Source organism: Tupaia chinensis, unplaced genomic scaffold (genome assembly GCF_000334495.1).
Source record: "Tupaia chinensis unplaced genomic scaffold, TupChi_1.0 Scaffold000294_5, whole genome shotgun sequence".
NCBI lineage: Eukaryota > Metazoa > Chordata > Mammalia > Scandentia > Tupaiidae > Tupaia > Tupaia belangeri.
This window is the reverse complement of record NW_006159782.1, coordinates 2,483,925-2,508,017: the sequence shown is the minus strand read 5'-3', so window position 1 is coordinate 2,508,017 and position 24,093 is coordinate 2,483,925. Positions and strand designations below refer to the sequence as shown.

The following is a 24,093-nucleotide window of genomic DNA, read 5'->3' as shown; positions in this document are numbered from 1 at the left end:
GCTCGCCAGACAGACAGAGAGAGACATAGAGACAGAAAGTGAGAAATCACCCCCCAGGGGGGATGGTCATGCCACAATCCCTTCTCCTCCATTCTCCTCTTGGGATCTTGGGCACGCACGCACACGCGCCCTGCGTGAGTTTTAAGTCACCGGGTCCAGGACGCGAACTGCGGTCGACTACATGGGAGTCCAGCGACATAGTCATTACGCTAACTGCTGGCTCCCTACCCAGTGTGAGTTTTAAGCCACCAGGTCCAGGGCTTGAACTGTGATCAACTATGTGTGAGTCCAGTGATGTAACCATTATGCCAAATGCTGGTTTTTAAGTGAGTATTTGTTTGAATTTCCTCTCTAGCTTGTTTCTCACTAATGTATTCCTTCTCATTTATCCAGAAACACCCACACCAGAACTTTGTGGCATATAGTGCAGAGAAGAGGGGCCTGCTGTGGACTGGAATAACAACTGTCATTTCTAAATACCCATCATCTGGAAAAAGGCCAAAAGTGAGTATTTCTTAAGGACCGAGGCAGGATAATATGATTTCCAAAAGTAGAAGAAAAATGTGTCCTAAAATCTTTCTACCACATGTCCTTACTGTTTCTTCATATTCATTTCAGGGGGGCAAATCCTTTCATTCCATGGTTGGAAGTGAAAGTTGCTCAATATACAGAATAAGGCAGAGGAAAGTAACAAAAAGGCAGCACCTGTGTTGAAGCTCAAGTGGGTGACAACAGAGTTTTGTAGTCTTTAAAAAAATTTTTTTTATTTGCCAAAAAGCAACAAAGTGAGAACGTACCCCAGTGGGGCATTGTCATGCCTCAATCCCTAAGACAGGCATGTACACATGTGCCTGATGTCTTTTTCAAGTCTTTGGGTCCAGGACTTGTTCCCCATGGTTGGCCATGTGGGATCTAGCTTCTTTAATCACTATGCCACTAGCTGGCCCATTCCTAGTTTTAGTTTCTAAGTGCAGGAGATTAAAAATAGGGATTTAGACAATTAAAGGCAACCCTAAAGACTGACTCTACGCTTGGTGGCTTTTTCCTGTTTGTTTGTTTTTTTAATTGCCAGAGGCCATGTATGTGCACCAGAGAGAGAGAGAGAGAGAGGAGGGAAGATGGGGAGAGGGAGAAATCACCCCCCATTGGGTGTAGTAATGCTGCAATTCCTTTTCCTCCATTTTTCTAACCTGTTGGGATCTGGGCATGTGTACACATGCACCCAGTGTGTTTTTTTATGAAGCTCCTGGAACCAGGATCCAAACCATGCTCGACCATGTAGGATCTGGCTCCCTAAACCAGTAGGCTATGGGGCTGGCTCATCTTTTTCTTATTTTTTTAAATTGAGATATAACACACCATAAAATACAGAGTTTTGGAGGCCAGCAGGTAGCATCGTGGCTAAGGCACTGGACTCCCACATGGCCAACAACATTTAGAGCCCCAGACCCAGTGGCTTGAAAAATCACAGCCAGTATGTGTACATGTGTGCCGAAATTCCCAAGAGGAGACTGGAGGAGAAGGGATTGTGGTGTAACATGCCCCCCCTGGGGGGGAGGGAGTGATTTCTCATTTACATTCTTTGTTTCTCCTGGTGAGCACATGTACTTTATAGCAAAACCTTGGGGAAAAAACCACACATACAATTAAAAAAAATTTTTTTTTTCCCTTTATCCACGATAGGTAGTGTATATACACAAAAGAGAGGGAAAGAAGGATAGTCCACAGGGTTTGTCACACTGTAGTTTCCTTCTTGCAGTCCTCCAGCCCTTCAGATTTTGGGCCTTGTGTGAATGCTTAGCATGATTTAGGCCCAGGCTGGGCCTGGCTGGCCTCTTTGCTTTCTTCTAAATTTTTGTCATAGGGCACATGTGCTTGCCAGAGACAGACAGAGACACAGAGACAGGGAAAGTAAAAAATCACTCCCCTCCGGGAAGCACTACCACACAGCACTCCTTTCTCTATTCTCCTGGATTTGGGGCATGCACACACACATACCTGGTGTGATTTTCAAGCCACCACGGGGTCTGGGAGTCGGTTATGTGGGATCCAGTGCCTTAACCCCTGCACCACCTGCTGGTCCAATTTGGCTTCTCTTGAGCTGCACATTACCACTGGGCTACAAAACTGGCACCAAATTTACCATTACAATTTAATTTAATTATTTACTTGTGAGAGAGAAAAAGAGAGAGGAAAAGCACCCCCTAAAGGAGTGTGGTCGTGCTGCATTCCCTTCTCCCATTTCTCCATTCTGTCAGATTTGGGGCACACATGCACACACAACTGGTGTGTTTCTTAACTCGTTGGTGCTGTATTTCACACACAGTCAGCCATGTGGGATCTGGCTCTCTTCACCATAAGGTCATAGGACTGACCACCAAATTCACCACTTTTAAAATGTACAATTCAGTGGTTTGAGTATATTTAGTATGTTGTGTAATTTTTGCCATTATCCAATTCCAGAATATTTCACCACCCCAAATCAAAACGCTGTTAGCAATCACTCTCCACTCCCTCCAGCCCCTGGTGACCACTGTTACACTTTCCATGTGTGTAAGATTTGCCACTTCTGGCCATTTCACTTAAATAGACTCATACAGGTCTATTCTGTCTCTTATCATGATTTTTTTAGGTTATTCCATGTTGTGGCATGTATCAGTACTTCATTACTTTTTATGACTCAGTAGTATTTCATGGATATTCTAATGGCCATTCCATTCATTTCATAAATGCCCTCATCAGCCAACAGATATTTAAGTTCTTTCTACTTTCTGGCTATGATGAGTGGTGCAGCTGTTAACATTCACATATGTTTTTGTGTGGCTGTGAGTTTTGTTTTTTTTTGGTTTTGTTTTTGTTTTAGAGGTTTTCGCTATAGGGCACGTGCGCTCACCAGACAGACAGAGAGAGACCTAGAGACAGAAAGCGAGAAATCACCCCCCAGGGGGGATGGTCACGCTGCAATCCCTTCTCCTCCATTCTCCTCTCGGGATCTTGGGCACGCACACACACGCGCCCGGCGTGAGTTTTAAGCCACCGGGTCCAGGACGCGAACCGCGGTTGACTAACGTGGGAGTCCAGCGACATAGCCATTACGTTAACTGCTGGTTCCCCATGTGTGTTTTGTTTTTTTTAAAAAAACCTAGGAGTGGTATTGTCTTATGGAAATTAATATTATTATTTGCTACAGGGCACCTGTGGTAGCTAGAAAAAGACAGAAAGAGAGATAAGGAAAGTGAGAAATCAGTCCCCAGCGGGGATAGCCAGGCCACAGTCCCTTCTCTTCCAACTCTCCTTTTAGGATTTTGGTCACACATGCACACATGCCAGGTATGTTTCACAGGCCATTGATGTTGAACCTCAAATTGTATGTTCAGCCATGTGGGATCCTTAACCATGATGCCACCACCACTGGCTGGCCTTTTTTCTTTTTAAAATGATATTTCATGTTTAACCTCCTGAGATTTGTGCCAGTATTTTCCACAGCAGCAGCACCGTTTTACATTCTCAACAGCAGCGTGTGAGGATTCCAGTTTCTCCATCTCTTCAGGACACTTCCCATGGTCTCCCTTTTTGCTGATCAATTATCCCAGTGATATTAGTTGGGTCTCACATGGTGTTGATTTGCATTTCCCTAGTGACTGATGAGGTCTAGCACTTCTAACCTGCTTACTGGCCATTTGCATTTCTTCTTTGAAGAAATGTGTATGTAAGTGTTTCCCCCATTTTTAACTGGACTGTTTGTCTTTTTATTTCTGAGTTCTTCCTTATATTTTAAGAGGACAAAAAGGGAGAGGCAGAGATTTAAACAGTGAGAAATTTAAATTAGATCGCAATTTCTGACTTTGCAGATCTCCAAGTGCCAGGGCTGGTGAGAACAGATGGTGGGTGGTATGGCAGTGGGCATGTTACTCAGAAGAAACCTTAAGTCCTGTTCCAACCAAAGGAATCTTGAAAGACTCTGGCTCAGGGTCACCTATGCATAGAGGCTTTGGTGGTGACTAGGTTTTCTTTTTCGTTTTTAAGAAACACTGCCTGGGGATTATGTCAGGTTAAAAAGCTTCAGTGGGAAATTATTTATTGATGATAATGTGAATAATAATATCTTTAACTGGACCAACATGCAGTGTATTCATGCTGGGAGAATTCACTTGCATACTGTATTGATATGCAGTGATTGAATATATAAAAATAAATAAAAATCATTCAAATAGGAAAAATAAATGCTTCTGAAAGCAAAAGAAACAATAATTAGAATGAAAAGACAACTCTGGGAGTAAGAGAACATATTTGCAAGCCATGCCTCAGATAAAGGACTCATTACCAGAATATGCAGGGAACTCAAGCAACGTACCTGAAAGAAAAAAAAAATCAATCCAATTAAAGATGGGAAAACAAACTGAACAGACAACTTGAGGAAGACGTATGAACAGCCAAAAAGCATATGAAAAAATGCTCAACATCCCTTATCATAAGGGAGATGCAAATCAAAGTCACAATGAGATACCATCTAATCCCAGTCAGAATGGCTAAGATTCAAAAAATAAAGAATGATAAATGCTGGTGAAGCTGTGTGGGAAGGGAACTTTTCTTCACATTGGTGGCAGTGTAAATTAGTACAACCATTGTGGAGAATAATAGGAAAATTCCTCAAAAACCTACAAATAGAATTGCCATACAAACCAGTAAATTCCACTCCTGAGTATCTACCCAAAGAATAGGAATACACTCAGTAAAGTACTTGCACATCCATGTTTATTACAGCATTGTTCACAATTACTAAAACATGGAATCAACCCAAAAGTCCCAGAACAGTTGAATGAATTGAAAAAATGTGGCACATATGAACTATGGAATACTACTCAGCCATAAAAAACAATGAGACCCTGGCATTTGAACAAAACTGGATGAATATGGAAGATTTAATGTTGAGTGAAGCAAGACAAACTATGAAAGGAAAACATTGTACGCCCCCACTTAATATACACCAAATGTCTACACTCTGACAGAAACTGAAAAACTGAAAGGTATAAAGGCATGAAGAGGGACCAGCAGTTAGTGTAATGGTTATGTCACTGAACTCCCATGAAGCCAACCGCGGTTCGAGTCCCAGACCCAGTGGCTTAAACTCACGTTGGGCGTGTGTGCGTGTGTGCCCAAGATCCTGAGAGGAGAATGGAGGAGAAGGGATTGCAGCATGGCCATCCCCCCGGGGGGTGATTTCTTGCTTTCTATTTCTCTGTCTCTCTCTTGTCTGTCTGGCGAGCGCACGCACCCCATAGCAAAAACCTCTCAAATAAATAAATAAATAAAGGTATGAAGAGCAACTGTAAATAGCAGAGACAGTGTGGGAGGAAGATGGACAATGGAGGTGAGATGAAAGGAAGAGTATTGGGGGTAAAAAAAAGAAGTAAAATCACTTAATGAATACAAGAATGGAAAATTACCTGATGCTAAGGTATATGGTAATATCTTTGACGAGTAATAGACAGTGTGTTCATGCTGGGAAAACCCATTTTGTATGCTAAAAAGCTGTACAGTGATTTAATGTAAAAAAAAAAAAAAAAAAGGGACCAGCAGTTAGCTAAATGGCTATGTTGCTGGACTTCCATGTAGTCTACCGCAGTTCAAGTCCTGGACCCGGTGGCTTAGCCTCACGTCAGGCACGTATGCGTACGTGCCCAAGATCCTGAGAGGAGAATAGAGGAGAAGGGATTGTGGCGTGGCCATCCCCCCTGGGAGATGATTTCTCACTTTCTGTTTTTCTGGTGAGCACACGCGCCCTATAGCAAAAACCTCTCCAAAAAAAAAAAAAAAGCAGCTGGCACTTCAGATAGTAGCTAAGGGCACTGGACGCCCCCATAGCCAACTGTGGTTCGAGTCCCGGACCCGGTAGCTGCTTTCTCACTTTCCTTCTCTCTCTCTCTTGCGTATCCCTATGTGGTCAAATTTAAATAAATAAATAAAGTTAAATAAAATCGTTAAAAATATATTTTTAAAGAATTAGTTATTTGTTGTTATTTTTATTACTATTATTATTTATTTGACCAGCGAGAGACAGAGAAAGAAGGGGAAGTGAGAAAGCAAGCCCCCAGGTCCAGGACTTGAACCATGGCAGTCTAGCACCTCAACCACTGTGCCACCTGCCAGCCCTGGAAAAAAAAGATACTAAGCTCTTTTCTTTTTTTTACAAGAATTATTCCATTTAATATTTATTTATTTATTTATTTATTTATTTTAATTCAACCAGAGGAGGACAGAGCAAGAGAGAGAAAGAAAGTCAAAAGCCAAGCCGCCAGGTCCAGAACTTGAACTGCAGCTGGCCATGTGAGAGTCCAGCACCCTTAGCTACCACACCACCTGCCTGCTCAAAAAAAAAAAAAAAAAAAAAAAATAAAAGACAAAAGACAAAAAATTAAAAAACACTGCCTGAGCACAGAGCCTTGGGAAGTCTACCTGTGATTCTTCTTCCTTAATAAAATGGGACTAAATAGACACTCCTCTTTGGTTCACAAAGCTGTTGAAAACATTCGTTTTATAGCTTCAAAATTTATCCTCTCTTAGACAAAATATTCAGAATAAGAGGCTTTTTCTTTCAGATTCTAACTCTCCCTCCCCTTTTTTGTCCTTTTAAGAAAATAAGGGCTTCGGGCCAGTAGATGGTGTGGTTAAGGTGCTAGATTCCCACATGGCCAAGTGCAGTTCAAGTCCCAGACATGGTAGCTTGCTTACTCACTTTTCCTCTCTCTCTCTGTCTCTCTCTCATCACATTAAAAAATAATAATTAAAATAAATACTTTTTAAAAAAGAAGGGCTTGAGGAACCAGCAGTTAGCGTAATGGCTATGTCGCTGGACTCCCACGTAGTCGACCGTGGTTCGTGTCCCGGACCTGGTGGCTTAAAACTCACGCCGGGCGCGTGTGCGTGCGTGCCCAAGATCCCGAGAGGAGAATGGAGGAGAAGGGATTGCAGCGTGACCATCCCCTCTGGGGGGTGATTTCTCGCTTTCTGTCTCTATGTCTCTCTCTGTCTGTCTGGCGAGCGCACGCGCCCTACAGTGAAAATCTCTCCAAAGAAAAAAAGAAGGGCTTAATGATAAAAAGACAAATAGCCCAATTTTAAAATGGTCAAGGGTGACACCAGCAGATGGCGTAATGGTTGCTTCACTGGACTCCCACATAGTTGACCATGGTTCGAGTCCCAGACCCGGCAGCTTAAAGTTCAGGGTGGGCACGTGTGCATTTATGTGTGCCTTAGATCCCAAGAGGAGAATGGAGAAGGGATTGCAGTGTGGCCACCCCCTGGGTGATTTCTCTCTTTTTGTCTGTCTCTGGCAAATGCACACGCACTATAGCAAAAATCTCTCTCTTAAAAAAAGGGGAGGAGTTTGGACCAGCAGATGGCGTAATGACTATGTCGCTGGACTCCCATATAGTTGGCCGTGGTTCAAGTCCCAGACCCGGTGTCTTAAACTAAAGCCAGGTGCGTGTGCATGCATGCGTGCCCAAGATCCTGAGAGGAGAATGGAGGAGAAGGGAGTGCAGCATGGCCATCCCCCTGGGGGGTGATTTCTCGCTTTCTGTCTCTGTCTCTCTCTGTCTGGCGAGCACATGTGCCCTATAGCAAAAACCTCTCTAACAAAAAAATAGGGGGGAGGGCAAGGACTAGCCCTGGGGCCTGGTTGTTAAGGTGTTTGGATCCCATGTGACTGACTGTGGTTTAAATTCCAGCTACATTGGCTTGAAAAACATGCCAGACACATGTGCATGTGTGCCCTAAGTGAAGAAGCAATTGCAATATGACTATACCCCACTGAGGGGTGCTCCTCCCCCCACTCCCTTTCTGGCAAGCACAAATACCATCTGCAAAATAAAAAAAAATTAAATGGGTGAAGTGTGACTTTGCCCTTCCTTTGTTGACCAGTGGCCAGGACTTCTCTCAGACATGCTGCTTTGGGGCCAGAAAGTCAAGAGTGTGGTGAGAGGGGCCCACGTTTTTGAGGAAAAGGTGCCGACTACGACTTTCTCCTTTGCTGTCCCAACAGGGCAGATGTTCTTAGACCAGATGAAGACTGAGGAGCCTTCTAGCTCTCATACAGCAGGATAGTAAAACTGCTCAGTCCGGACCTGCAGAAGCCTTGCTGGGCCTCTCCCTACAATGTCAGGTAGAACTGGGGCTTGGACTTGGACATGGATAGGAGATTCTCACCTAGGAGCCGGAAGGATGGGAGCTGGTTTGTCTTTTTAAAAAAACACCATTCAGATAAGAGAGGGGAAAATAGAAGTTGGTCTGTGGGCTTCTGGGAAAGTTACAAAACTTCTCAGCTCAGTTCTCCAGTTCCCTCTTCCCACCTCCTGGGAGTCCTCATTCCTACCAGGTAGAGAGAGAAGCAGGAGGCGCAGTTAGTTATGTTTGTAATATGCTGTTGCTTTTCCCTTCTCTAGGAATTCGCCCATTTCTAGGAAATTTCTTCCTTTCTCTCCCTCCCCATCATTCCGTGCCTTTAATACTGGTTCTCCTGGAGGGGAGGGGTTGCTCCAGCTTGCTTTTGCCTGTTTTTTCTTGACCGTCCTGTCCTGGTCCTCTTTGGTCTTAGGAAGCTACATACCTCCTGCAAGTGGCCCCTTCTCAGCCCTGACTCCGAGCATATGGCCCCAGGAGATCCTGGCCAAGTCCACACAGGTACAGCAGCCAGCCCTGCCAGGCACCAGCTCTTGCACGGAGAGACCCACCTCTGTAGGCTGCCCACGAGTGGGTGGCCCGCTTCACCATTTTCACATAGTGTCACCACCAGAGGTGGCAGCATAGCTCCACGTGTCTGTGTGATGCAGTCTTTAGGCTGCAAGAAGAGTCCTGTGGCACTGTGCTGTCAGCACTGGGGACTCAGCAATGCACAAGACATGTTTCTTGACTTGATTTACTCTCTCTGACCTCTGAAGAGAACAAGGAAGATGATAGGAGAATTCAGAAAAGGTAGTGACCCTCTTTAGTCAAGGGATGAGCAGAGGAGGCTTTATAGAAGGGTGGCCTTTGCTCTGAGTCTTGACAGTGGGGTGGAATTCAGCAGGCAGCCTTATGAATGGCACCTTTCATGGTCAAGCTATGGTCCTGGACTAGGAAGGGGTGACTCACTTTCTTCATAATCCTGGTCCTAGAAGGAAGAGTTGGAGCAAGCGGAGTTCTGCTACGATGAGTTCGGTTTCCGCATGGACAGGGAAGGTACGATTGGGCCCCACCTGTGTGCTCTTGATGTCCTGGGAGAGGACACAGCTCCAGGACTCAGGGGACACAGAGCCTGACCTCTGAGCTCTGGGTCTGTCCCCTGTTGAAGGATGGAGGCAGATCTGAGGGTGGTGGTGTCAGAAGTGTTTGTGAGATACATTTTACTGATCTTCACCTGATAATAAAAGCAAGAATATTTATTGTAAGGAGTTAAAAAATTAATTAAAATTTAAAAAATGAAGATTAAGATAAAGTTAGCCGATTAAGTCCACAACCCTAAGATAACTGCTGGCATCTTAGTTTATTCTTTGCCTGGTTTTCTGTGCATGGACCTGTGTACACTATCCATAGTAAGATTATATTATATTGACACATAAATAACATTAGATCAGGAGTATTTTCTCATATCAGTTAAGACCTCTTTAAAAGTGTGCTCTTTAAAAGCACATTTTTAAATGGCTGCACAATATGCTATTCTGATGGATTTATCATATTTCTATAACTGCTTTCTGTAAGTGGGCCTTGAGGCCTTTTCCACTGTTTTCTGCTATAAATAGGCCTATTGATGCCCGCGCGGCTGTCGGCAGGCCATCTGCCAGAGCCCCAGGTAGCCTATCACCAGAACAGAACTGTGGTTGGAACATTTGTATTGTTCAAAACTGATCATCTTCAGGGCACTCATATTTCTAATTCTGACATAAGTTTTTCTGTTCTAATTTGAGGACAGATATTTGAAGCTAAAAGTTGGGGTGCAGGGGGAGAGAGAACTTTCTAGTGTGATACCTTCGTGGGTCTGTGGATTCAGAGTCTGAGTGCTCACCACTGCTCTGTGGGATTGCTGTGTCTTGACGGGGACAGTGTGTACATGTTTGTTTATTAGAATTCACTAAAATGTGCAGGTAATGTCTGTGCATTGACTGTGTTAAAGCCATTAAAGTTGACTTTTCCAAAAGCTGAACTGAGGGTGTGACTTTAGGACTGAGGACTGCCAGGCTGCCAAGGTAGTAGGTGAGGACGGCATGAGACAGGGCTGGAGGAGGCAGAGGATGAGCTCCCGAGGCCTTTGGCATTGAGTGAGTGAGATGGTGCTGAGCTGAGTGACATGCTCTGGCAAGTACCTTGTAAGGGTCACTGTAACCGCTGTGAACCCTTGGGAGGCGAGGGTATGGAGAGGCTACGGTGAGTGACCCTGGTGAGACACAAGTGCTGAGCGGGGTGGTAGAAGGTAGAGAAATCCGGCTGTGTTTGGTGGTAGATCAAATGTGGAGTCTGGGCAGAGGAGGGGCCAAAGGTGGCTCCAAGGTTTAGGCCTGAGCATCTGGGGAATGGAGGTGGAGTCTGATCTGTCAGGAGCCCCTTGGGGGAGACAGCGCTGGGCTTGGGTTTGCTGTCAGGCGTGGTGCAGCTAGAGGATGGGTGATGGGACTGGATTTCAAGGGCATCTGTCTTAGAGGGACAGCACTCAGGGCCCTTTCCAGTACAGGCCTGGGCTGCTTTGGAGAAGGTGTGGTGTGGGGTACACACCCTTCCTCTTCTGCTCACTGCCTGTGCTCGGCACCCTCCTGGTGGAAGGTGCTGAGCTTGGTTCTGGTCCCCTGATGAGTACACCCTTGATGGAGGACCCCGCGCAGAGGCTGCGGTGGCAGGCCCACCTGGAGTTCACCCACAACCATGATGTAGGCGACCTCACCTGGGACAAGATTGCCATCTCTCTACCCCGCTCCGAGAAGCTTCGTTCCCTGGTGCTGGCTGGCATTCCTCATGGCATGAGGCCACAGGTGAGAAACCCACAGTAGGGCCTGGGTCCTGGCCCCAGGATCAAGTGTCCAAGGACTGAGCACATGCGTGGCCCCTCCCTCAGCTATGGATGCGGCTCTCTGGGGCCCTGCAGAAGAAGAGGAACTCCGAGCTGTCTTACCGTGAGATCGTGAAAAACAGCTCTAATGACGAGACCATTGCAGCCAAGCAGGTGAGGCTGGGGCGGCCCAGGACCCTGAAGGAAGAGCTTTCTGGCCAGAGACCCTGTGCCTACGGGGGCAGGTGGCTGCCTGGACTTTTGGGATCATGCCCTTGGCAAGTGTGCTCTTTTGCCTGCAAATGCATGCCTAGAGGAAGCTTGCTCCCTCCTGGGTCCTCTCTATGCCTCACGGATAATTGTTTGAGAGAGCCCCATGCTGTGTTAGGTCTACACCGGGAGCAGGTGGGGATTTTGAACAGAGATCCTGGCCTCATGTTAGATGGCCTCACTCAGTGGGTCTAGCATGAAGCTGCCCAGGTGGGTTTGAGGTTCTTGTAACTGACCTGGTGTATGGAGAGAAGCCTGCTTCCTCCCAGGCTGTCTCACAGCGGCTGTCATGGGTATTGACAGATTGAGAAGGACCTGCTCCGCACCATGCCCAGCAATGCGTGTTTCGCCAACGTCAACAGCATCGGGGTGCCTCGCCTGCGCAGGGTCCTTCGAGCACTGGCCTGGCTCTACCCTGAGATTGGCTACTGCCAGGGCACTGGCATGGTGAGCATGGCCTGGCGGGGGTCTTTTCTAGGCCAGGAGGCGGGAGGGGCGCAGGATCTCCCAGGAGGTCAGACACTGTGCGTGTGGTTCAAGCAGTGTGGGCCTGGGGCCCTACACAGAGGTGTGCCTACCCGGCCAGCCCAAGGAAGACCCCTGTCCATGGTGTGTCTTCAGCGAGGCTCAGTCTACTTGGTGGCCCCAGAGTGAGCACCTTTTCTAATTCACACAAAGTCCTGGGTGGAGACTCTTCTCCCTGCCCCGGCCAGGTGGCTGCCTGTCTCCTGCTGTTCCTGGAGGAGGAGGATGCCTTCTGGATGATGAGCGCCATTGTTGAGGACCTGCTGCCTGCCTCCTACTTCAGCACCACCCTGCTGGGTGTCCAGACCGACCAGCGGGTCCTTCGCCACCTTATCGTCCAGTACCTGCCTCGCCTAGACAAGCTGCTGCAGGAGCACGACATCGGTGAGTCCTCAGACAGCCGGCGGGTGGTGCCGCTCTCCCCAGGCTACCCCAGTGGCCGTGTCTTTCCTCAGAGCTGTCCCTGATCACGCTGCACTGGTTCCTCACCGCCTTCGCCAGCGTGGTGCACATCAGGCTGCTGCTGCGCATCTGGGACCTGTTTTTCTACGAGGGCTCCCTGGTGCTGTTCCAGACCACATTAGGCATGCTGCGCCTTAAGGTGCTTGTGAACCCCACTGCAGCCAGGCCAAGGCCCTGGAGTCATGTGTTGGCACAGCTGCGCCAACAGATGCAGCTGGATTCAGCAGCAGTTGGCAGGCTCATGTCCTCCTTCCCTCCAGCTCTGGTTCCTGCTGAGAAGCCCCTGAGGGTGGGATGGGGTGAGCGTCCCCCAAGGCCTAGCACAACCAGCTTCCTGTCCCCAGTGGTCATGCCAAAGAGGCATGGGACTCAGAATGATGACCGGGGTCAACTCGGTGCTAGGAGTTCAGGAGTGACAGCTCTTCCCTGTCATGCCCTCACACGCCCAGGAGGAGGAGCTGATCCAGTCTGAGAACTCTGCCTCTATCTTCAACACGCTGTCCGATATCCCGTCACAACTGGAGGATGCAGAGCTGCTGCTGGGGGAGGCCATGCGGCTGGCTGGCTCCCTCACTGACGTGGCCGTGGAGACCCAGCGCCGTAAGCACCTGGCCTACCTAATTGCAGACCAGGGCCAGCTCCTGGGGACCAGCGGTGCCACCAACCTTTCTCAGGTGTGCTGTGGGAGGGTGGGGCAGCGGACAGTGTGGGGACCTGTGAGGATGATCAAAGTGACTGGGGTGTGGGGAACTGACTGGCCCTTCCCCACACCTCCCAGCTCAGCCTGGCTCGATTTGCCCACAACTGCCGAGGGGCCCAGCCTTCCTCAGGCATGTGCATCTCAGTGCTCTGTCCTGCGTGGTTAGGCTAGGGCAGACCCAGCTCCAAATGGAGTAGCTGCCTTTTGGATCTTCAGCACCACCCTGAGACTGGGAGATGCAGCTGGGGTGGCAGCCTCCTAGCAGCGAGTCTCTGGGCCACCAGTGCCTGCCCTCCCCCCTGTAGGTTGTTCGACGCAGGACCCAGAGGAGGAAGTCAGCCATCACCTCCCTGCTGTTTGGTGAGGACTCTGTGACAGTCGGTGCTGGGTACTGGGCAATACCGATGGGTGGTGTGACCACACACTTGTGCCTGCCTGTGCTGGACACAGCACACCTCAGTTCCACGCCTTCTAGGGGAGGACGACCTGGAGGCACTGAAGGCCAAGAACATCAAGCAGACAGAGCTTGTGGCTGACCTCCGGGAAGCTATCCTGCGTGTGGCACGCCATTTCCAGTGCACAGACCCCAAAAACTGTAGCATGGTGAGTCGTGGACTGCCCAGGCCTGTCCGAAACAGCTCAGACTTAGGGAGCGGGGGCTCCCCCAACCCCATTGGCGGTGCAGAGGCTTCTCCCTCAGTGGACCTTTCTGTCCACACCACTTCTGGCCATTCTGGCAGGAACTGACCCCAGACTATAGCATGGAGAGTCACCAGCGGGACCATGAGAACTATGTGGCCTGTTCACGTAGCCACCGGCGCCGGGCTAAGGCCCTGCTGGACTTCGAACGACATGACGACGACGAGCTGGGCTTCCGAAAGAACGACATCATCACGGTGTGTGGGGCAAGGCTCAGGAACCCCCGCACACCGCTAACCCCAACCAACTCCTTTCCTTTCCAAGAGCTTCTGCTTCTGAAAATGGGGGTGGGAGGGTCTTGGCCTGGCCAAGCTGCTGAGGACAGTGAGGCTTGGATCTCTTGAGGCACCGGCTCAGGGCAACTGGGCTTTGGTTCCTGCTGCTTTTCCTCCTGTGCAGATCATCTCTCAGAAAGACGAGCACTGCTGGGTGGGAGAGCTGAATGGCCTGAGAGGTGAGGCCCTCACCTGGGCAGGAGGTGGGCAGAGGGTGCCCTTCCTCCTCCATGCACCTATCTGGCTGGAGGCCCTGCCCCAGGCTGTGGGAATGAGCAACATGCTGCCTTCAGCCTTTTACCTGCTGTCCTTGGCCCCCTGGGGAGGAAGGGTTGGGACAGTCACCTCTTACAGGTTAGCTGCTTCTCACAGGGCTTGCTTCTCCCATAGGCTGGTTTCCAGCCAAGTTTGTGGAAGTCCTGGATGAACGGAGCAAAGAGGTAGGGAGATAGGCAGGAGCCTTGACCCTCCGCACAGCTGGCACCCTCCTCGCCAGGGCCTGCATCTCAGCTTGTGGCAGTGGCTGTGAGGCTGGGAGGAGGATGGCTGGCTGCAGATGCCAGAATGGGCTTCTGACTTATTCACCTATCAGTACTCCATTGCGGGGGATGACTCAGTGACAGAGGGCGTCACGGACCTTGTGCGAGGAACCCTGTGCCCAGCCCTCAAGGCACTGTTTGAACATGGACTGAAGAAGCCATCCCTGCTGGGGGGGGCCTGCCACCCCTGGTTGTTCATCGAGGAGGTAAGTCAGGCTGCTGATCTTAAGCCCTATCTGCCGTTGGGCCCTGCAGGGGTGGAGGAGCTTGCCAGGACAATGGCATGTGTGGGAGCCCCATCTTTCACCTGGCACCATCTGTCCCTGCATTGTGTGTCACCCCCATAGGCAGCAGGCCGTGAAGTGGAGAGAGACTTTGACTCCGTGTATTCCCGCCTAGTGCTCTGTAAGACATACAGGTAACTGCCTCCTTCCTCCTGGAGGGGTGGGGTAAAGGGGTACCCTAGGGCGGCACTGGGAGCTCTGGTCTCCCTCAGGTTGGACGAGGATGGCAAGGTCCTGACTCCAGAAGAGCTGCTGTACCGGGTAAGGGCTGCTCTGTGAGACCCCAGAGCCTTCTGGGCATGGCAGGCACAGGTGCCTAAGTGACAGCTGTGCCCTCCCCAGGCTGTGCAGTCTGTGAATGTGACCCATGACGCAGTGCACGCACAGATGGATGTCAAGCTCCGCTCACTTATCTGCGTGGGGCTCAAGTGAGTGTAGAGATGAGGTTGGGGGTATCCTCAGAAAGGACCCAAAGTAAGAGCACATTCCTCAGGGGTCAGAGCCTGCCCTGCTGAGGGTGCTCTGGGAGGGCAGTGAAGGCAGTGGCACCCAGCCCTCCCACTGTCCCCAGCGAGCAGGTGCTGCATCTGTGGCTGGAGGTTCTCTGCTCCAGCCTGCCAACCGTGGAGAAGTGGTATCAGCCCTGGTCCTTCCTGCGCAGCCCTGGCTGGGTCCAGATCAAGTGCGAGCTCCGGTGAGGGCCTCACAAGCTCCAGGTGGGGACGGGGAAGGGGAGGGGGGTCAGAGCCCACCAGCATGACAGTTCCTCCCCTTCCTCACCTCTAGAGTCCTCTGCTGCTTTGCCTTCAGCCTCTCCCAGGACTGGGAGCTCCCCACGAAGAGAGAGGTGGGTAGTGCAGCCACCCCAAGGCCTATGGCCTGCCTCTTAGAGGCTGGGGCAGGGTTGGTGCTGGTGGAGCACCCCAAATGGTTCCTGGGGTGGTTGTACGAACTGCCCAGGGTGTGATGAGGGCATCCCTGTGCATAGGAGGAGAAGCAGCCCCTGAAGGAGGGTGTCCAGGACATGCTGGTGAAGCACCACCTTTTCAGCTGGGACATCGATGGCTGACAAGCTCCCTCCAGGAGGAAGAGCAGGCACTGTGTTGGCTGGCTATGAGCCTGCTCTGGGCAGAGTCCAAGGAGGTCCAGGGAAATGAGCTCTAGAGCCTGGCTGGGACCCTGACAGGCCCTAATCAGGATGGCCCCAGGCCCCACAGAGAGTCGCTGTGCTGGGAAAAGGTGAGTGCCCAGCTCAGCCTCTTCCTCCTGAGTGCCTGGGAAGGGCTCCACCTGGCAGGGTCCTTCAGAATTCCTAGCCCACATGCAGTTTTGTACGACTGAAAACCACTTGGGGTGGGGAGAAGCTGTAGCTGCTTGTCAGTCTTTGCTCAGGAAGGGGGGGGGATGGCTAATAGCAGATGAGGCTTCTTGGCCTCTGATTTGTAAATAAACTGTTTGAGAAAGCACCTCATGTCTCTTCTGGTGAGCGCTGCAGAGCTGTGTGTCCAATGCCTGTCCTTCCAGGAATGGAGAATGCAGTGTGTGCTCAGCACATCTCCCAAGTTAGCTGACAGGAGTTAGGATCAGGGTCACTGCATGGCCCCCAGATGCTGGGACAGAGGCAGCCAGGCCCCCTGGCAGGGTCCTTCAGAATTCCTAGCCCACATGCAGTTTTGTACGACTGAAAACCACTTGGGGTGGGGAGAAGCTGTAGCTGCTTGTCAGTCTTTGCTCAGGAAGGGGGGATGGCTAATAGCAGATGAGGCTTCTTGGCCTCTGATTTGTAAATAAACTGTTTGAGAAAGCACCTCATGTCTCTTCTGGTGAGCGCTGCAGAGCTGTGTGTCCAATGCCTGTCCTTCCAGGAATGGAGAATGCAGTGTGTGCTCAGCACATCTCCCAAGTTAGCTGACAGGAGTTAGGATCAGGGTCACTGCATGGCCCCCAGATGCTGGGACAGAGGCAGCCAGGCCCAGCCTCATCGCCCACCTGTTTGTGGATGGAATAAGAGGGACCTGCGAACCAGTGTTTTTGTTTTTATTTTAAAAAGTTAACACAGCTTTCCCATCTCTGTCCCAGCACTGGTTTTGGTGACTCCGTTCCTCCTCCCCTGTGGATCTGATCCAAACCTGAGGCGGGAGGGGACCCAAAGGAGACCAGTTACGTGGCCACCTTTCAGCCCACAGCAGGGCAGCGCTGGTCCCGAGGCTCCCCAAGGACGTTAGCTGCAGTGAGGCGGCAGGTTGGAATGTGGGCAGGTGGAATGCTCCCAGCTGGGTGGCCAGGAACTACCTCTGCCCTCATGGCACTGATAAGCCAGAAAGCCAGGCAGGTGGGCACAGCTGTGGCAAGTGTTTGTCTACACATCAAACACGTGATGGGGTGGGTGGGCCTGGGCAGCTGCACACCAGGCCAGGCACCAGATTGAGCAACACACAGCTCAGAGTGACCCTGCATTCAGATACAGGAGCTGTGGCCTCCAGGCCCTTCTGTGAGAGCAGACTGGGAGGGAACTGCACCCCCCCATATATGCATATATATATGTATGTTGATATATAATATAGAGGTATATACACCTGTACAGAAAGTCACCAACCACTGCACTACACTGATACACTAAAATGGCAGGGAGCCCTCTCAAAAACCTTGGGACCCTGGGGTTAGCTGACATGGGGCATAGGGAGGCAGCAGCCCAGGCTGACTTCCCCGTCACAGCTAAGGGGGAGGGAAGGAAGGAGTCATCCTTTAACCCACCTTGGCCCTGGGCAACAAGAGAAGCCTCTGGGCTGAGCCTCACCTGCCTCAGTCAAATGAACGGGACAGTGCACCTCTGACCTCAAAAATGGAGGTCAAACTGAAATGGCTCCGGCCCTGTCCAGGTCTCTTAAACCCTGGTTTGGGAACCAGAGCTGTTTCTTGACAGCTTCTCTCCTCCACCGTGGGTGAGCCTGAGCCAGGAATAGGAAGCCCTCTGCTCCAGCCTCCCAGAGAAGGGGAAAAACCCCAAACAGGGACTGTGATTGTCAAGACTAACAACCACCATGTGGAGAAAGCCACACCTGGTAAAGTTCTGTGGCTCCCAACGTTCAGCCTTTCCCCACCCCCAGTCTCTGGAGCCAGAGAACTATAAGCAGGAATCCCAGTGTAGCTGCAAATCATGGCCATCAAGGAAGTCCGTGGAGAAGAGGCTGGGGGCTGTGGTGCTCAGGGGGGCCAGGCTCAGTACGGGGCCACCTGATGACAGTTCCAGCCAGTCCATGCTGTCCAGGTGGCCATCGGCCAGGTCCAGGCCCATGCTGCTGGGGTCCGGAGCAAAGTGCAATTCTGAGGTGTCCATGGGTGATGGGGGATGGTCTAGGATGGCAGAGCTGCTCAGCATCTGGCTGTGGAGGTCGTCAATGAGAGAAAGGGGCTCTGGCCCTTCGTGTCCCCCAGTCAGCAGGGGCAGCCCTGTGCTGCTCTCTAGGAAGTCCTCCAGGCGTCCAGGGAGGGAGGGCGAGCCTGGTGGAGGAGGGGCAGCCTGGGGGAGCTCAGCAGAGGGTGAGGGTTGTGAGGTCAGTGGGGACCCGCAGCCTCCTGTCGAGGGCGCCTTCTCCTTCCCTGACAGGGATGGTGGCTCCTTGAAATCCGCTGGAATTTCTGCCAAAATAGACAGAACAAATGTCAGACACCAGGTGTGAATACAATGGAAGGAAGATGGACCATCACCTCATAGACAGCAATAAAATGGATCTAAGAGTTAAAACAATAAAGCATTTAGAAGAAAACACAGGGAAATATGAAACTGGATTTGCTAATGCAAAATCCAAAAGCACAGGTGAACAAAATAGACATGAAAACCAAACACTTTTGTGGGGCTGGCAGGTGACGTGGCGATTAATGTGCTGGACGCCCACATGGCTGACTGTGGTTCGATTCCCAACCTGACGGCTTACTTTCTCATCTCCTCTCTCTCTCTCTCCCCTCCCCCCAAATTAAAAAATAATAATTATGGAGCCAGCAGGTGGTGTGGTGGTGAAGGCACTGGACACTCCTACATGGCTGACCATGGTTCGAGGCCCGGGCCTGGTGGCTTGCTTTCTCACTTTCCCTCTCTCTCTGTGTCTCTCTCTGGTCAAATTAAAGTAAATGAATGAATAAAGAATTAAATAAATAAATCTTTTTAAAAAATAGTAATAAAAGTTAAATAATTCTTAAAAAAAAAAACAAAAACAAAACTTCTGTGCATTACAGGCCACTAGAATAAGAGAGTGAAAAGACAATTCACAGAATGGAAAAAATATGTACAAGTCAAATATTTGATAAGAGATTAACACCTGGACTATATAGAGGACTCTTAAAACTCATCAAGACACAGGCCAGGAGATGGAGTAGTGGACTCCCACATGGCCAACTGTGACACAAGTCCTGGACCCAGTTGGCTTGAATATCATGCCAGGCATGTGTGCCTAAAGTCCTGAGAGAAGAATGGAAGAGAAGGGATTGAGGTGTGGCCATCCCCACTTTGGGCTGGGGTTGATCTCACTTTCCCTCTCACTGTCTCTCTCTCATCTCGCTTTCCCTCTCACTGTCTCTCCCCAGCGAGCACTCACACCCTAAGGCAATAAAAAATCCTCTATTAAAAAAAAACTCATCAAAAAATAATCTCTTTCAAAAACGGGCAAAGGAGAGAATAGACATTTCTCTAGGGAAATACAAATGGCCAATAGCATATGCTCATTAGGAAAATGCAAATCAGAACTACAATGAGATACCACCTCAAAATCGAGTTATCTATCACCAAGAAACAAGCCACAAAGAGAAATTAAGGATTGATAAGGATGTGGAGAAACTAGAACCCCTATGCACTGCTGGTGGAAACAAAAATGATTAGGCCACTGTGGAAAACAATCTAGGCCAGTTCCTCAATAATTAAAAACAGAATTACCTTGGGACCAGCAGTTAGTGTAATAGCTATGTTGCTGGACTCCCATGTAGTCGGCCGCGGTTCAAGTTCCGAACCCGGTGGCTTAAACTCACACAGGGCACGTGTGCATGCATGCCCAAGATCCCAAGAGGAGAAAGAAGAAGGGATTGCAGTGTGGCCATCGCCCCTGGGAGGTGATTTCTTGCTTTCTTTGTCTGTCTGTCTGGCGAGTGCGCACGCCGCCCCTGGGAGGTGATTTCTTGCTTTCTTTGTCTGTCTGTCTGCCGAGTGCGCACGCCCTATAGCAAAAACCTCTCCAGAAAAAAAAACAATTACCATATGGTCCAGCAATCCTGCTTCCAGGAATATATCCAAAATAACTGACAGCAAGGAGGGTCTGAGAGAGAACCTGCACAGCCTGCATGCTGACTGCATGCAGCAGCACACTCACATTAGCAACCCAAGAACCCACTGATAGCTGCACCTTGAAAACGCCATGCTCTGTGATGTACGCCAGGCACAGAGACAAACTGTGATCCTGTTCATTTGAGTTGCCTGGAGTAGTCAGGTTCACATAAAGCACAATGGGGGATGTGGGAAAGGAGTACTACCTAATGGGTACAGAGTTCAAGTTTGAGATGATAAAGTTCTAGAGAGAGACTGCAGTGGGGACCAGAAGGTGACAGTGGGTAAGGTGCGGAACTCCCATGTGGCTGACCACATTTCAAGTCCTGGACCCAACATACACACGCCAGGCATGTGTATGTTTGTGTCCAAATTCCAAACAGGAGAATGGAGGAGAAGGGACCATGGCGTTTCCACAACCCCCCCAAAGTGATTTCTCAATTTCTATCTCTTGTCTATCCAGTGAGTGCGCGTGCCCTATAAGCAAAAATCTCTTAAAAAAAAAATAGATTGCCGTGATAGTTGCTTATGATTGTGAATGTATTTAATGCCACTGAATTGTACATTTAAAATCGGCTGCAATGGGCCAGCAGGAGGTGTGGTGGTTAAGGAACTGGACTCCCACATGGCTGACCATGGTTCGAGTCCTGGACCTGGCAGCTTGCTTTCTCTTTCTCTCTCTGGTCAAGCTGAAGAGTTATAAGTTTTTAAAAATGGCCTTAATGGCCAAATTTACATATTGCACAATTAAAAAATATACAGAGACCAAGCTGTTTCCCTACCCCCATTCCAACTATATGGCCTCTTCCCTCTGCACTGATCTCATCTGACAAGGAGCCTTGGCCTATTTGCCTAGCTGCCATCACATGTCCCAAGACCCTCTTCTGACATCTGTGCCACCTCTCTGGCCAATTCTCAGTGTGCGCAGGCAGCAATCCTCCATTTCCCTTTCTCTGTGAGCCCTAAAATGCCAGCATTCAAGGCCTGCCCACTCTGCCTTCTCGAACAACCTCTCCTCCCCGGTAGCCGCATCTACCCAGTTGGTTCTGTCTGGACGCTGGGAGTGTGTGTACTGTGTCAGCAGCCTCATTACCACCTATTTGGTGGGAAACACACCTCAGGCAGCCTTGGGAACCAGAGACTCCCTAAGGCTAGAGAATGAATGACCTTGGGCGGAACTCAGCTATTGAACTTTTATTTCAAATTGAAATAAAATGCATGTAACGTGGACTGCAACATTTTAAAGTGTATAGTTCTGTGGTTTAATCCTCTCCCTGCTGATAGGATTAAAGTTCTCAGCGAGAATGCTGTAGTCCACATGGTGTAGTCCCTGCCTGCTCACTATCCCACATGCTCTGCCTTCTTGCCTGTTACCCCCATTCAAGCGGCTGGGCTCCTCCTGGCACTTCTTCAGGACTCTGGCTGCTGGGCCAGACAATGACAACTCCCCAACCTCATAACTCAAGCCCAGCGCGTTCTCACTCCCTCTCACGCAAGAGCCAGTCACATGGCTCCTCCACTCAGATGCTTCATGACAAGAGCCCTGTCAGGCTGTGCCACTGTCCCCCCACACATGCCCCCACAGCTCACCCATGAGTGGATGGCAATTCACCCTGGTCCCTCGGAGTCACCTGCTCTTTTCCTTTGGCTGCACCAGAATATCAAACTGGCTCGCTCCTGATCATGTCCAGACCACAGGCCCTCACACCACAGCCCTGCTGCTGCTCTGCCTCATGAAGGGGCTCCCTGCTTCTGGCCTTGGGCAGCTACCATCGCTCAGAGCTGTGCCAGGGCTTCCACTCTGCCCACCCCCTGGATTCCAGCATGGTCTGGTCTAGGACAGGTGACATGTTCCCCTCTTCTCTTGCTCACTCCATTCTGATGAGCCAGATACTGGTTTCCCCCTTACTCACGGCTACTGGTCTTACCTCCTGCTTACCCCTTTGCTCTCAAGACTTGTCCTCTCCCTCCTCATCTCCTTGTTCGCTAACCCTACTTGCTGACATTCCATGTAATGTGCTTATTTATTATATTTGCTGTTTATCACCCTATAGTAGACCATGAGCTCCACAAATGCAAAGGTCTCTATGTACACATTGATGCACCTGGACACCAGGAGCATTGGAGGAACCACACAGAAGGTGCTGGGTGAAATGACTGTTGGTTGAAGGGCTGCACCAGCCAGGTCTCACCAGGCACCCAGGTCCTGAGCACGAGGCATGCCTCTGTCACTGCTGTCCATACCACTGGTACAAGGCCTGCCAGTCATATGTGTGTTCAAGAAATAAATCGAACATACCCACCTATGGGTAGAGACAAAACAGAAAGGTAAGACTAGAGAAGTGGGGGACCCAGGCTCACCTCCGCTCTGAATGAGAATGTCAAACAGGTCATCCATCTGCTGGCTAGAGGAACCGTTTTCCTAGAGGACAAAAATTCGGGGGGCAGAGGGGATGAAAATCCAGAAAAAGGGGCACCCAGCCCCAGAGACCCTCTCCATTAGCCATTCACTGCTGCTCCCGCCCTGATGACTATTCCGAAGGCCTCCTGCACCCCAGTAGCTCTGCTTTCTGCCTGCTCCTGTCCCTCCAGGTTGCTGAGGGAGAGACAGCGCAGTGACCGGGGGTGATGCCCAGCCTAGCCTCACCACTCTGCCTCTTCACCTGCTGCTTGGGCTGCTGGCTCACAGCTTCCTTGTAGCCAGGTGGTTCCTTCTTCAGGAGGGAAGCAGGAGTCCCAAAGAGGGGCTGTGGTGAGTGCTCCAGGTCCATCTGGGCAGGCGGGCCAGGGGCTGGAGAGCCAGGCTGGGACGAGGGCTGGACAGGACAGGCAGAGGCACAGTGCTGGGGGCGAGGTGGTCCTGTCTTATGGGGGACAAGGCCAAGCCCCATCAGGAAGGTAAGGTGAAGGCGCTTGCTTCTCCGTAGCACTGGCTTTGAGGGAGCTTTTGCAGAAGTCATTGGGGAAGAAGGGATGCAGGATGGGGACCCGGCCTCTGACAGTGGGGGGACAGAGCAACTAGCTACCTGGGGCTTGGCATAAGCCACATGAGGAGAGAGGCAAGGCCTCTGGGCTGTCCTCCAGAAATATCTGCACCCTCTTTTCTGCCTAAAGTTGTTCAGGAGCATTTGTCCCTTAACCTGAGGTGCCTAGTTCTCGCCACTGTCTGCCCTACCCCCCAAGCTCTGAAGACCAAGAGGGATGTGAAGCCTGAGAACAGTCTCACCTTGGTCCCAGGTTGGGTGGAGGATCTGGGCTGGGAGGGTGGTAGCAGCAGGGAGCCATCTGCTCCTCTGACAGTCTCTCCTTAGGGCAGACTTCCCTGACCCTCACTGGTTCCCCTCCCCATCCCCCAGCAGTATAATGGGGTCCTGGACCTGCTGTCAGGTGCAGAAATGCTTTGAAATCCATGGTCAGAGCAGTGGGCAGCTAGCTCCTCGACAGTCCCACCCTCATGGGCTTCCCTAACTTTCCCAAATCTCAGGGCCCTCCTAGGTGAGATAGGGACAGCATACCCAAAGGTGGGAGGAAAGGACCAAATGGAGCAGACAAGGTGCCAGCACACAGGGCACCCTCCCGTGGGCTCTGCCCCGCCCCTCCATGCTAGGTACCTGCTGGGGGCTCCTGCTGGACAGGCAGGGGCTGTCTGCATTCTTATTGGTCACAGTGAGGACGAGGTGAGTCCCAGTGGAGTCGGTGATAAGGGTGGGAGGTGCAACTCCCTTGATGAGGCTGGGACTCTGTGGGCCCAGAAGTAGCTGGGGTTGGGGTCTAGGGGCCAGCTCAGGCTCAGACGGTGTGGCTTCCTGCTTCACCACCACACCTGGGGCACCAGTGGGGGCTGCAAGGCTGGAGCTGAAGGGGTGAGCGGGACCCAGGGGCTGTTGGCTCAGCTGGCAACTGGAGAAGCTGTTCTCCTGCTTCACAACAGCGCCAAGTGGGCCAGGGGTGGGGGCAGGCTGCTGGGCCCGCTTCTCCTGCTCCAGCTGCAGCCGGAGGCCCTCCCCCCGC

General features: G+C 50.7%; 2 protein-coding genes across 6 annotated transcripts in view; one reads left to right on the top strand and one right to left on the bottom strand.

Annotated features, from left to right (window-relative positions):
- SGSM3 (small G protein signaling modulator 3) overlaps window positions 1-16,174 on the top strand; it is an 18,864-nt gene extending 2,690 nt beyond the window's left edge. Inside the window, exons 2-23 of one of the 2 annotated variants that reach the window (XM_027772742.1) lie at window positions 394-504; window positions 8,045-8,164; window positions 8,597-8,682; window positions 9,156-9,219; window positions 10,795-11,000; window positions 11,084-11,191; window positions 11,591-11,734; window positions 12,001-12,196; window positions 12,268-12,413; window positions 12,724-12,948; window positions 13,280-13,334; window positions 13,450-13,577; window positions 13,715-13,870; window positions 14,073-14,127; window positions 14,339-14,388; window positions 14,541-14,693; window positions 14,835-14,905; window positions 14,984-15,032; window positions 15,114-15,199; window positions 15,343-15,465; window positions 15,558-15,618; window positions 15,760-16,174. In XM_027772742.1, coding sequence (XP_027628543.1) covers window positions 8,158-8,164; window positions 8,597-8,682; window positions 9,156-9,219; window positions 10,795-11,000; window positions 11,084-11,191; window positions 11,591-11,734; window positions 12,001-12,196; window positions 12,268-12,413; window positions 12,724-12,948; window positions 13,280-13,334; window positions 13,450-13,577; window positions 13,715-13,870; window positions 14,073-14,127; window positions 14,339-14,388; window positions 14,541-14,693; window positions 14,835-14,905; window positions 14,984-15,032; window positions 15,114-15,199; window positions 15,343-15,465; window positions 15,558-15,618; window positions 15,760-15,840 — 2,250 coding nt within the window. In that variant the 5' untranslated portion in view covers window positions 394-504; window positions 8,045-8,157 and the 3' untranslated portion in view covers window positions 15,841-16,174. The remainder of the gene's footprint in view (window positions 1-393; window positions 505-8,044; window positions 8,165-8,596; window positions 8,683-9,155; window positions 9,220-10,794; window positions 11,001-11,083; window positions 11,192-11,590; window positions 11,735-12,000; window positions 12,197-12,267; window positions 12,414-12,723; window positions 12,949-13,279; window positions 13,335-13,449; window positions 13,578-13,714; window positions 13,871-14,072; window positions 14,128-14,338; window positions 14,389-14,540; window positions 14,694-14,834; window positions 14,906-14,983; window positions 15,033-15,113; window positions 15,200-15,342; window positions 15,466-15,557; window positions 15,619-15,759) is intronic. The other variant, XM_014588697.2, reaches the window with a different exon arrangement.
- Window positions 16,175-16,794: 620 nt separating this feature from the next.
- The window catches only part of MRTFA (myocardin related transcription factor A), a 112,800-nt gene continuing 105,501 nt past the window's right edge, over window positions 16,795-24,093 (bottom strand). For 2 of the 4 annotated variants that reach the window (XM_014588695.2, XM_027772740.1), the window contains exons 11-14: window positions 23,694-24,080; window positions 22,746-22,946; window positions 22,444-22,504; window positions 16,795-18,410 (exon numbers count right to left, since the gene is read on the bottom strand). In XM_014588695.2, coding sequence (XP_014444181.1) covers window positions 17,896-18,410; window positions 22,444-22,504; window positions 22,746-22,946; window positions 23,694-24,080 — 1,164 coding nt within the window. In that variant the 3' untranslated portion in view covers window positions 16,795-17,895. Of the gene's footprint in view, window positions 18,411-22,443; window positions 22,505-22,729; window positions 22,947-23,693; window positions 24,081-24,093 lie in introns of all 4 variants that reach the window. The other 2 variants (XM_014588696.2, XM_027772741.1) reach the window with 2 other exon arrangements.